Source organism: Antedon mediterranea, chromosome 4 (assembly GCF_964355755.1).
Source record: "Antedon mediterranea chromosome 4, ecAntMedi1.1, whole genome shotgun sequence".
In the NCBI taxonomy this organism is placed as follows: domain Eukaryota; kingdom Metazoa; phylum Echinodermata; class Crinoidea; order Comatulida; family Antedonidae; genus Antedon; species Antedon mediterranea.
Genome location: NC_092673.1, coordinates 11095596 through 11110100, shown reverse-complemented (window position 1 = coordinate 11110100; position 14505 = coordinate 11095596). Strand labels below are relative to the sequence as shown.

The following is a 14505-nucleotide window of genomic DNA, read 5'->3' as shown; positions in this document are numbered from 1 at the left end:
TCCGCGACACAGTGGCCTAAGAAGGAAGACGTTTTAGACGGCTTGCAACATTATAGACCTACATAAAGTCCTGGCAGCTTACTCAACAACTCGGCTATCGGGGTTTCATTCGATTTCAAAACAAAAGCTCTTATCATCAATTCTCTCATCATCAATTCTCTCGATGTAATGTAATTTTATATAATTATTTCCCACAATTTACTCCTATGTTTCATAAATGTATTTGATTTGATCTTTATGTACTACTATACCTTCACACGCGCAGTCGGAAAATAAACAAAAAACCAAAATGGCTATCGCCACCAAAGCACCAACGGCCAACTTAGTTGAAACAGGTAGTTGTTTTACAACTCCCTGGTTGAAACCAACACCTTACCGTGAACCCGGAAATTAAAATTAAAATTTACCGATTGAAATCAGAAAATTTCTTATAAAACCCTTTATAATATCTTCCTAAGATAGAAATATGGAATAATAGCGTCGATGTGAAAACTAATGTTATCAAATCACGTTTCGCGGTACATCTGAGATAGATAAGGTAGGTATCCAAGGCGGAGATTTGAACCGAAGTTTTTGCATTGTGCTCGCCTATGTCAGAATTAACCATAATTTATATATAGATGCTGACATATATTTTGTTATTCAAAAAAATATATATAAAGAATAATTTTAGGTGGCACAGTTTGATTTTCAAACGAAATCAGTCAACACTGTGTAATAAGAAGGAGCGCATATTATTCACAACATGAGCAAATTATCAAGACAAGTTAGATGATGTGTTTTATTATTTTTATGAGTTCTATTATTACTCTCATTGTACATCAGTGATAAAATACCAATGTGTAATAAATTAATACATTTTCCCCCAGAAATATCAAGTGACTACAGAATCTCTTGAACTTTTGGGAGAAATTGGATTTGGAAGCTGTGGTCATGTGATAAAAATGAGACATAAGAGAACATCGTGTATTGTAGCAGTCAAGGTATGTCAAAAACACATTTAAAACTATGTTTTTGTTATTATAATTAATGTTTAGGCGCCTTTGTTAAATTATTTCAAACAACAACAAATTTTTGCCACCATTCAAACATGTTTTATAATGACAATCAATGTTCTAATTACTTCACCTCATTAATATTCATAAGCTAGAGAACCGTTTCACAACACGCCTTCTGAAACAAGTCTAGAGTGTTAACACACGTTTGTGTCACACAGAAGACTAGCTATTGTCTTTTGACTGTCAAAACAAAACGTTGATGTTTGAACGTGTGTGTGCAATCTATTTTGAGAAATACCCAGCAAACAAGCAGCATGTGGTTCAGCCGTTCGAAACACATGACATCCTGTTAAATGATTTTAAGGATTGACTAAGCAAATAAAAATTAATGAGTTGAATTAAAAATATACCTGAGAAATTCTGTACACAATTAATTAGCATGCGTAGGCCTATCTAGTTTAGTGTTCAATCGACCACACGACAATCAGTTCTACATGTATAGCACGCTTTTTGATCGATCTAAGATGAAGAATTTCTTGAACAGAGACTGGAGTGAGAAGCCAGATTATTATAGCCCAAGTCTACAAAATTTTAAAAAAGCATCGTACATAAGCTATAGGCCTGGCCTGACGTTGTCTAGTAGCTGCATTAATTGTCTTTCTGTTTTGCCAGTATATCCAGTAATACAAATTGGGGGAAACCCGACATTTTTGCTGAAAAGTTACGATTTTTCCATTTGTTTTTGGCCTTCACGATCGATCGAAAGTGGGTGAATTACAGTAGAAAAACTGAAATATCAGTCCACTCGCAATGCATGTTGTGATTTATGTGCGGGCCCCTTAAATTATTAGAATCAACTTGTTTTTCACATTTTTAACCATTTAAAGAGGAAAAAAGTTATAGCAATATAGTATTATTTTTACATTAAACTAGATCTAAAAAACGGGACTTTGACAAGTTTTTTTTCTTACTACTGTATATTATTAGATATCACCAACATTTCCACATAGACAGTATTTCATAATCTGTATACAATAATTTTTAAACCAATGATTGAATTAACAACATAGAAGGGTTTTTTGATGTCATTACTGCTTTTTTAGCAAATGAGACGGTCTGCAAACAAAGAGGAAAATAAGCGAATACTAATGGATCTTGATGTAGTGTTGAAAAGTCATGATTGTCCATATATAGTGAAGTGTCTAGGAGCTATAGTAACAATTGTAAGTTAGTCAACTTTATCAAAATCTAGATTTTTTCAACTTTCTTAATGGGTACAAGGATTAGTTAAACAATATAAAAGCAACTTCAAATATATGAGTAGAAATAAATGTTAATGTTAAACTAAATTAACTTGCATGACATTTGTCTAAAATGAAAATAAAAATCTTGTAGTTAAATGGTGAGGTAATTTATTTCAATTTACAACATAAAAACATTTTTGTTTTCTTTGTGGCCTATTTCTATTGTAGAGTGAAGTATGGATATGTATGGAACTTATGGCAACTTGTTTAGAAAAGCTGATGAAAAGGTTAAAGGAACCTATACCAGAACAGATAATAGGAAAAATGGTAGTAGCGGTATGTATACTCGAAAACATGTTCACAGCTTAATAGACATTTACTTTGATAGCAATATGAGTTATCTACTAAAGGAAAAGCTTAATTTGGACTAAATGTGTGTAGATTGGCAAAAAATAAAACGACTGCTTTAGCCATATTTACATATTAATTTACAATAGAGGTAATCAAATAATTTTTGCGAAAGTATTAAGTCCAAAAATAAAACTCCACTTGCCGATGGTGAAGCATTTATTTTGTTTGTCTATTTCGTGCCTAGCTTACCTGAATAAACTTACAATAGCCTTATTCTCTTCAAAGAGTGAGATATACTTGAAAAGTAGAAAATTCATTGAAGACCCCTCTCCATAAATGGTACAGTCCACAAGTGGGAGCATTTACTGTTATTCTGTGTATTACAATTCGTTAATGAGATTTATTTTTCATGTTCAATGAAGCATTGAGTGCTAATGCTACTAACATTTTGCATCATGCAGATTCATGAGTTGATTATGGATTTGTTTGCTTCGTTTACTGAATAATAAAAAACAATAAATGCGGTTAACAGTTAGTACATTTTGTAATACAGATGGTATAATTCAGAAAGCTTTATGGTACATGTGTTTCCGCTGATTTCAATTCAGAAGAATTCCCATGTTTGGAGCTCTAACAAAAGCAATTTGTACAATGTTTTGAAGTTTTCAACAAATCATTTTTATCGACAGCACGTGGTATAATGCAGTACAGTAGTAACGCGTGTTCAGTGAACAGGCAGAGGTCCCAACTTGGGAAAGTCCATTCGCAGGAGATTTTGTCGTGAACCACATTCAATTCGTCGGGGCGTCGAAAGTCAACGCTCGGGGAATCGAAAGTCAACGCGCGGGGAATCGAAAATCAACACGCGTGTCGTTTACGTCTCTTAATTAACTAAATATGTTACATATACAGTATATACAATATTTACACATAAATTTTTACATAGGTTTATCCATCAGTATTTTTACATTCTTATTTTTTTTATGGACACATCCTCAGTACAAAAAAGAATTAAAAAAATATATACTGTATTTTAACTAAAATTCATTATATAAAATAATTTAACTTAATTAGTACATAATGTACAATATTTACACATGATAGTATTGCCCAATAGAATTTACTCATTTTTTTTAGGCACAGTCCTAGGCCTAGCCTAGGGCTTCTACTTCTAGGCTCTAGCTAGCTACCATTTTAAAACCCAAAAACAATCGAAATAACTATTCCGAATCCGTCTTATGCTACACTACGCGAGTTAACATATTATTTCACATGAAAAACATTGAGTTTTGTGTTGTTTTATCCATACGTAATTACACTGGCATTAAAGATATAACATTAAAATGTAGCCGTTTATGAGCTATTTCGCTGATTTCTTATCGCTGGGAAATTCCCCACCAGCGACATCGATCGATCGATCGAAGAGTAGGCCTAGGCTAGAGGCCTAGCGTGCATGCCCATGCCGGAACGGGTGGATTATTGCTATATAAATAACAAGTTTGAACAAAAGAGCTTACGAAAATCTTAGGTAAATTTTTATTAAACGTAGGCCTACTTGCTTGGCGAATCCATGCTTTTTAAATCATTACATGTTCGTATTATCGGATCGTACAGTAAAACCAAATAAAACACCGACTCAACAACCTCGTGCGATTAGAACTAAGCCAAATTTAATAGTACCAAAACCAAACACGAACTACAAAAAACGTAGCTTATCATATAGAGGTGCCAAGGTTTGGAATGAGCTACATGAAGATATTAAAAATGTGAACTCTGTCTCTCTTTTTAAGAAACTGTTAACTGCTAATTTCATGTAGCTTTATTTAAATGTAGTGTTATTATTTAATTTTATAGTTAGTAAGTGTATCCTTGTTTTATTTCATTGTAATTGTTTTATTATCTGCTTTTGTTTTTTTGCTTCTGTAATTGTTTTATTATTTTTGATTTGATATCTGCTTTTTACATTTATTTTTGTTGGTGTTTTCCTTTGAGCACGGTCTTACTGAAAAACAACTTTTAGATGAGTTAAGTATCCGTGATTAAATAAAGCTTATTATTATGTGCGATCTGTTGTTCTTTGCAGCGGATCAACATTGGTAGAGTTAATTAATTATGAGGGTGTTTAAAAATGTAATAACTATTAAAAATGTGCCTCAACCACTGTGTAATCAAAGCGTTTATTTAGTTAAAACTTGGATCCTCCCAAAATTGATAATCGCGTATTCCGGTTACCACGTGATTGAGTCACGGTTGGTTGCACGCTTCTTTTTTTTCTACGTCCGTCGTGTAGTACCGTGCATGTTTATATTATTGTTACGGTTTAACAAGGGCAGTGCATACAAATAAAAATACAATAATAGACCACGGAGACTGCATGAATAGACATTGTTTCAACATCCTGCCTCACTTTTGTCTGGTTATTGACTATTGTTGCTGAGCCTGGGTGTAACCGTAAATCAATTTGGCCAAAAATATGGAGAAATTTGAAAATGCGGTAAAAAAAATCAAAATGCGGTAGAAAACGTCGAGATTGCGGTAGCGCGGTAGATGGGTACTAAAAGCGGTAGACTACCGCGAGTAGCGGTAGACTTGGGACCCCTGAACAGGGAAACTCCCAGTTGTGTGCTTGCGGAAAATATACCGCCATGCTGCGATGGTCTAGCTATACATACATACTGTATACAATTTTATTTGTAGTATAAGAATGGTTTTGTTTTTATTAAAATACAGTTTTACTCTTATTAAAAAAAACTTGAAACTATAATGAAAATATGGTAAACCATGTCTGATCATATGGGCCGGACATATTATACTAAGGCACTCCACACTCCAGCCAAATTAGCGTTGACAGAATCCATTCGAAAAGTTAAAAGACCAGTTGGCAGATCAAAAACTACCTGGATAGGAAACATAAATAAAGAATTCAAAAAAGCAAATACTTCGATAGGAAAGACCATCAGACCACCGAAAGAGAGCCATGGAAACGATCAGTCTACCCAAGACAAATAGCGTAACGGATGATGATGTCTGATCTAAATATTTACAATACAAAATCACAATTTTCCCACTGTCTTAAACATTTTCTTATAGTCCCTAATTAACATGTGTGTTCTTGCCTCTGTACAGTACCTGTCCATTTCTGCTGGAAAAAGCTTATTGGTAAAATCGTACAATTTGGGAGACAATCAGAAGAAGAGTGACCCCTGGAAGCTTCTGCGTTCTAGGGCATCAGTTTACCACGCACACAAATATGACAATGTTAACATTGCAACTGCAACATAAAACAACTCTCATTTTCCAAACATTACAACCACATTTATTATTTCTTGCTTGTTTGTTGTTTGTGTAAAGATGGTTGTAAACCAAACATCAGTTGCCGGCCATAGACTTTGACCTGGTATGTGGGTCAAAGGTCATTTCTGGTTTGGTTTTATAACCTTTCACTCTGACCTTTTGCCTCATTTTCAAAATGTGCAACCAAGCCACAAATGATTGTTTGACCACCCTAAACTAATTTCTGAAGTAACATTTTTTGGACCTCAAAGTGCATACGAAAGTTGATCTAGCTATTAACTTAGTGTATTCGTGATTTCAGGTAAACATGACAAATCAATTTTTATATAATAGCCAATCATATAATATGATCGGCATATCAGTTACCTTTTATTCACTGCCAGTTATTGAACTTTCCCCGACCATTGCTGAGAATGGTAGTTTGTGCGGTTCACTTTTCCCTAACACTAAAAAAAGGCAAAAGTAGCAGTAATTTGACGTCTCAGCGACCATGTTATGTCACTGTGTAAACTACGCAACCTCCTATGTCGTGTACCGCCATGGCCGGATCTACAAATACCATGCCGGGCCACTATTATAAAAACAGTCTTTAGTCGACCGTATCAAATATTCGCATCATTGAAGTTTTAATTAATTACACCTATTCTTTGAACTGAATGACCGTAAATCACGGTTTGGCTCAGTAAGTAAAACGCTGTGGCCATGATTGATATCAATGCTTAGTACATCGGCAACATGTGTAATTAATAAGTAGAGTAAGCTAAAAATCAAAAACTAGACCACAATATAATTACAAAATTAGCAAAAAGGATACCAAACTTAACAAAAAAAATTGTAAAATATAAAAAACCATGAAAAAAAATGTATATAATTTATAAATGAAAAAAAAACAAAAAACACACAGATAAAACAAATCCAAATGGGTGTCGTGTTTCCACAAAATATCAACACCCAAAAAAAAACCCATTTAATTTCGGTCACTTTTTCTTAAGCAGCTGTAGTTTCATTATTCTATAACTTATTTCATATTCATATTTGATCATTAAAATGTTATTGACATACTTCAACATGCACCTCTCATGCATGTTGTCACTTTCATATCCCATATCCAGTATTGCGCTTTTATACTTAATCATCCCATGCAAATTATTATTAAGGCAGAACACAGGTTACTGCTATAGACCACAATTTAATTAAAGAAGTAGCAAATAGCTAACAAATCTCCCCCCAAAAAAGAGTAAAATATCAAAACCATTGAAATGAAAATAAAATGTAAATGAAGAAAAATGAACACAAACAAAATGATTCCAAATGGTGTTATATATTGTTGAACATGAAAACAACTTAACAATTGTTAAATAAGGTGACCCATGTTATTTACATTTTGAGACACGATGACGTCATAAAAATTAAAATATTTTTAACTCATGGGAAAGATAGTTGATTGACCTAGACAGTATTAAAATATCTGATGAAATGGAATACGTATAAGCGAGATGAGCTCTATTTAATGTGATGTACAATAACGAAAGAGTAAAAAATCCTATATTTTACATTCGTGTAGCCATACGATGACTTCATAACATCCGAGGGGTAAAGATTCTGCATGAATTCATATCTACAACATATCTGCTTACATATTAAATTAAAAAATGTGGGGGTCATGGCTGATCCTGAGGAGCTATAATAGATTCAAAATAGGCATAATTTTGACAATATGTTGTCACTTTTTTAACTAAAACGCGCGCAAATGGTATAAATCAACGTGTTCGTATGACGTCATTTTAATTTGAAATGATGTCAATCTTTTTTAAAATGACTAGGAAAGGCTGGAAAATTACAATTCAAGAGGAAAAAAACATGATTTTCGTACTCCGTGCGCACCATACGCGTACATTTTTTTGTGTGCGCGGGAATTTTTGACATGCTCAAAATGTCATGATCAGCGTAGAAAGTTGATTAGAAATAAATTTTGCGCATTTTTAAATTTTAAATGCGCGTGCGCGCGTAACTTCTAGTGAAACATGTCATTTTTAATCCATAGAAAGTTTGCCCTTGATATGACTTAAGTTTTCACTAAAGTGTCAAAACAAAATGACTTTTGGTTTATAATCTACATATGATCAATCATTGAAATTCATAAAATCGCGCGTAACTTACACTGTGCGACTCTAACGTCATATAACGAAGTTTCTTGCACATCTACAGCTACTGTACATGTCAATCTTTTGACAAAGTTATACAAAGTTACGTTCACAAGCAATAGGGGATATGCGACGCACAAAAATCCGGGAAAGAAAGAAGAATAACAAAGAAGACTAGATTTGAACTCGTCACTTTGACGAGTTAGTTATCCGCACGACAAACGCCACGCGCACTTCATACGTTGGAATTTTGCACACGGAAAAGATTATGGCATTATTACCTGAACTGAAGAATATCATATGCTGTTACTGCTGAATTCTGTCGATTTTGTGTCGTATAGTATACTAAAACAGTATATTCTGTATACATATTACATACAGTGTAGAATTGGTGAAATTACGGGACCCCCTGTTTATTCATATTTTTAACATGGCGACGGTATCAAAATGATAAGATAGCAATTTCGGAAGGACATTATCTCAGCAACAACATATTAACGTGTAGAAGAAATTTAAATACGTAAAATATAGATTCGCGCCCTTTTAAATGTGATGAACTATGACGCAAAAGATGAAATACGACTTTTTTTTATTCAACTGGCCATATGATGACGTCACAACATCCGATTGGCAAAATGTTTACATGAATTACATGAATCTACAATCCAATAGCTTCAAGAAAAAGTTGTAATCATGATTATCACTTTTTATTTTGACGAGCTATAACAGATTGAAATTTACCGTAAAGATGAAAATAAGTGACCCCTGTTATTTACATTTTTAGACGTGATGACGTCATAAAAATTAAAATATTTTTAACTCATGCGAAAGATAGTTAATTGACCTAGAAAATATCAAAATCGGGGTGAAAATGGAAAACGGATAAGTGGAGATGCACTCTATTAAATGTGATGCGCTATGACAAAAGATACAAAAATTCTATATTTTATATTCGGGTGGCCATACGATGACGTCACAATGTCACAGCCTACTTTTCTTTGAGAAAGTTGCAAAAAGCAAATCTATTCCCTTGCTGCAAAATGTTATTTCGTGAGTCTTTATTACCAGGTATAGCAGTGGATAGGAAATACTCTTCAACCCACAGACTAGGGATGGAAAGTATTGATGACAAATTTACTACCAGCACCAGAGAAACTATTAAAGTTGATTAGATGTACCTGTAAATAAGGTTGTAGTTAAATGAATTGCAGTTGCAGAAAATATGGGTTGGACTGCTGCTCCACTATTTTTTAAGAATGCCACGGCATCAGCACATGCTCAATACCCCACCAATAGATGGAGGATGAGATACTGACAAGATGAAAGTGAAATTACCGCATTTATTTGAATAAATGCCCTTGGTGGTTGGGGTAGTGGGGGCGTGTAATCGTCGTGAGGAGTTTATTCGAAGAGGCGTTTATTTTTGTGGGTGTAATGTGTTAATCAAATAAATACACCCTTTAGATATGAACAAATACAACACCATCATGTCATTCAGTGAATTCTATTACAAATAGAGATGTGTTAAAACACAATATTATGTATAATATGAATGTGGCGAGTCGTACATTCGACGAAATAAATTCAAAATGATGTCCGATGGGGGCAGGGGAGGGGGTGCGCTGGTGTAGGTTATTCAAAATGATGTCTTATGGGGGAGTTTATTCGATTTTTCTAAATGTAGCATTTATCCGAATAAATACGGTAATAGATTGATTGTAGTCCAGTGATGGCGCAAGGATTTTCCCGATAAGGGGGCTGGGGGGGGGGGAGAGCGCAGCTAGCATCAATTGGCTGGGCCATCAATGGGAGCGCACCCAGAAGTTCCAACAATATTATACCAGTAAAGGGTAGTTTTAGTCACTTTTAAAAATGAAAATCCTTGAAACAGCACTCAATGGGGTATTGTTTTATATTAGGAAATATCATCATATTGTCTACATATACTCCCGAAAATAGCCAATTGGGGAGAGGGGATGGGGGGCCGGACAGACTCCCTCACCCTTCCCATATGATCTCCCATCCCTATACCCCTCCCCCACTGGTACCACCAATGTTGTAATATATTGTTATAACAGTACAAATGTAAACTGATTTATTATTAGACACCGTAATCCTATGCATTAAGCATAGGAAGGACTGCGTTTTATATATTATAACAATAGGGATATATCTAGATACTTAAACATTTGTTTTTCGGCCATTTTCTAATTAACAGCACTTAAAATAATGTGTATATTGTAGTTCAGATCTTCGAAACTGTAAAGAAATATAAAAATCATTGTAAAAACCGCTATAAAGTGGATTATTAAATTGAATTAGATCTACTATTTATGTTTTTTTGTCCTTTTTTAGGCATTTTCGACATTGGCAGCCATTTTGTTTAAAAAAACCTATTTCCCCTACCTGGATTTTTCTAGACTTTTAATATGTTCATATAGGGACCTTATAGAAATGCATTGTGGTGAAATAAATTCTGTTGCAATTTTTTCAACCATATTTCATAGTTTTCCTGTACTATTAGCCATATTAATGCATGATCCGATATCTACAACTCATCAACTTCCAGAATATGTAATAAAAATAACTTTCACCGTTTAGTTTAGGAACTACGACTGTTTAAAAAAAGGTATAATATTGACAAATTTTGCGAAATTTTTGAACTTTTTCATCAAAAACGCACGTAAATTATCCAATTCGGTGTGAAAATGGATAAGTGGAGATGCACTCTATTAAATGTGATGCGCTATGACAAAAGATACAAAAATTCTATATTTCATATTCGGGTGGCCATACGATGACGTCACAATGTCCGGTTAGCCATATTAATGCATGATCCGATATCTACAACTCATCAACTTCCAGAATATGTAATAAAAATAACTTTCACCGTTTAGTTTAGAAACTACAACTGTTTAAAAAAAGGTATAATTTTGACAAATTTTGCGAAATTTTTGAACTTTTTCATAAAAAACGCACGTAAATTATCCAATTCGACGTGCCCGTATGACGTTAATTATAAGTCGAAATTGCTTAAAAGTTGCTAAAATTACTAGAAAAGGCTGGAAAAACATAAATCAAGCGGAAAAAATTGTTTACAACTGCATGTGCGTACCGCGTGCGTAAAAATATGCGCGCACGTGGGAATTTTTAACATGCTCAAAATGTAACTTCGTGTGAAACATACCATTTTTTCCGCATAGTCAGTTAGCGCAAGATATAACTTAAACTTTTGTTAAGTTTCAATTTAAATTGTTATATATTTTTCGATCTATGTTAAATACGCGGAATTCGTAAAAACGCACGTAAGTCATGTTGAGCAACTCTGAGGTCATTCACAATAGGAGGTGCACAATTTCACGTAAATGCCCACATGTTGACAAAGTTATGAAATGTTATGTTTACACGTTTTTGAGCTACGCGAGACATAAAAATGACAGAAAAAAGAAGAATACAGAAAAAGACTAGACATGAAACTCGTCACTTTGACGAGTTAGTTATCCACACAACAAACGCCACGTGAACGTCATACATTGGAATATTGCACACAGAAAAAGGTTATGGCATTATGACCTGAACTGAGGAATATGTTGTTATTGCTGAATTCTATTATTTTGATTCATATAGTATACACAGTATAATCTGTATCCATATCACATACAGTCTAGAATAGGTAAAATTACAGTACCCACTATTTATTGCAATTTTTAACATGTTGACGGTTTTAAAATGAAATGCGAAGGTAGCAATTTCGGAAGGAAATTATCTCAGCAACAACATATTAACGTGTAGAAGAAATTTTAATACGTAAAATATTAATGCGCGCTCTTTTAAATGTAATGATCTATGACGCAAAATATGAAAATACGACTTTTTTATTTAACTGGCCATATGATGACGTCACAACATCCGATTGGCAAAATTTTTACATGATTTTGTATCTACAATCCAATAGCTTCCAGAAAACGTTTTAATCGTGATTATCACATTTTATTCTTACGAGCTATAACAGATTAAAATTTACTGTAAAGATGAAATTAATGTCATACGTAATTTAAATTTTTAGGCATGATGATGTAAAAAAAATTTAAATATTTTTAACTCATGCGAAAGATAGTTGATTGACCTAGACAATATCAAAATCGGGGTGAAAATGGAAAACGGCTAAGTGGAGATGCGTTCTATTAAATGTGATGACCTATTACGAAAGACACAAAAATCCTAAATTTTATATTCGCGTGGCCATACGATGACGTCACAATGTCCGGTTAGCCATATTAATACATGATCCGATATCTACAACTCATCAACTTCCAGAATATGTCATCCACAAAAAGTTGACCGTGTAGTTTAGAAATTACGACTGTTTAAAAAAAGGCATAATTTTGACAAATTTTCGAACTTTTTCATCAAAAACGTGCGCAAATTGTCCAATTTGACGTGCTCGTATGACGTTACTTTAAGTCAAAATTGTTTAAAAGTTGGTAAAATTACTAGAAAAGTATGGAAAAACATAAATCACTCGAAAAAATGATGTTTCTAACTCTATGTGCGCACCGCGCGCATAATAATTTGCATTTATTAGGTGATCATTTAGAATAAAATGATCACTTATGGTTATTGTATCAAATCTTTATTGTTATTATTGTTTCTGGGCACTATTTTGTGTAACAAATATCTAAAAAAGTTTAATGTCAATTATTACCAAAATTTCACAATGTCTTTCAAATACTTTAACAATAGTCCTAATAAGCTTTTCAGCGTGATCACTCATCCGTGATGTCATTTATACGCCATTTTGTGAAATCACATTATCAATCATATCTCCATAATTCATTATCACATATTAATGAAATTTATTACACGTAAACTTCAGGTCAAAGATAAAAATATTTAGCAAGTAAAAACGCATGCGCACGTAGGTTCATGCGCCTAAAATCGCGCGTTCAAAATTTAAAAAGCTCAAAATTAAGTTTTAATCAATTTAGAGCATGAATTAGGCCATTTGCGTGTTTCAAAAAATTACTGCGCAAAAATGCGTTTTTGAGCGCGCGATTCTTAAAAAGCGTAAAAATACGAATTTTTTGTAGAAATCGCATTCTACTCACCATCCTTAGTACATTCACCGAATTCGTTCCGACTTAAAATAACGCTATACGAGCAAGTTAAAAATGACAAAATGCGCACATTAACTGCATAACAGTGCTGAAAGTGATGGAAAATAAGGCATTTTTAAAATGAAAATCATTCTTCAGAATGCACGATCACCCCCAATTTTTTTTAATTATTCTGGAAGCCACTGAGTTCTAGATATAAATTCATGTACACATTTGACGTACAAAATGTTGCGAGGTCACCAAATGGCCACTCGAATTTAAAAATTAGGTTTTTTTCTCTTTTGTCATGGATTATCACATTCAACTGAGCGCATCTCGGTTATTTTGTGCCCGATTTTCGCTAAATTTTTTGTATATGATTGCTCATTTAATTATCTTTCTCATGAGTTGTCAACATTTTCATTTTGATGACGTCATCACGCGTAAAAACTTGAATAACGTAGGTCGTGTAATTTCACCTACACCATACATTTGAATATCTTACAGCTCTTCCGAATTGAATGTGACCATGATGATTATAATTTATTATGAAAGCTGATGAAATGTAGATATGAATTCATATAAAAATTAAGCCTATTGGATGTTGTGATATTATCATATGGCTAGTTGAAGTTAAAACGTTGTTTTTAAATTTCTTTAGTCGAAGTTATACAAATTTCAAAGAGCGCGCATTGCGCTTCTACGTGTCAAATTCTCTTCCAATCCTTATATTTATTTGCTCAATTAATTATCTTTCGAAATTGTCATCTTCGAGTTTATTTTGATAATTCCATCATACCAAAAAAATGGAACATGATGTGGGTCCCGTAATTTTACCTATGCTACACTGTATATAGATATACAGTATATACTGTACATATTGTATATGACACATAATAGGTACAAATCAGCACTATAATTGTATATGCATCATGTCATAGGATGGCGTACATCAGTTTTTTACGATCGCATGTTAACGTACGTGCATGTTTAAAAAATGTTAATGTCAATAAAATGATAAAAATGATCACCTATAATTCGTCAAAGTGACGAATTAAATTCTAGTTATTTATTTATATTATTACTGCCTTTCCGCTGAAAAGTCTGCCGACATTTCCGCTTGGGCTGCTCCGTAAATCTCTTTTACTAGTTTCTTCCAGTCTGATCTTTCATTGGCTAGTTCTTTAAGTTGTTTCAAGTCTTTCTTGGTTTTCAATTGTCCGGGATACTTAATGTCTGTATTATGCTTATAAAGGGTGAGTAGGTCGTTGCTGAGAGTTACTGGTAGGGTGGTTCTCGGTCTTCCTCGAAATTTTTTATTGGTAGTGTTGCTGAAATAATAGCTTATTACTGTGTTGGCTGGTGTACATGATCTTGT

General features: G+C 33.6%; 1 protein-coding gene across 1 annotated transcript in view; it reads left to right on the top strand.

Annotated features, from left to right (window-relative positions):
• The window catches only part of LOC140046645 (dual specificity mitogen-activated protein kinase kinase 7-like), an 80960-nt gene that overhangs the window by 25926 nt on the left and 40529 nt on the right, over positions 1-14505 (top strand). Inside the window, exons 4-6 of the mRNA XM_072091349.1 lie at positions 870-983; positions 2102-2221; positions 2471-2578. Of these exons, the coding sequence (XP_071947450.1) occupies positions 870-983; positions 2102-2221; positions 2471-2578 (342 nt within the window). The remainder of the gene's footprint in view (positions 1-869; positions 984-2101; positions 2222-2470; positions 2579-14505) is intronic.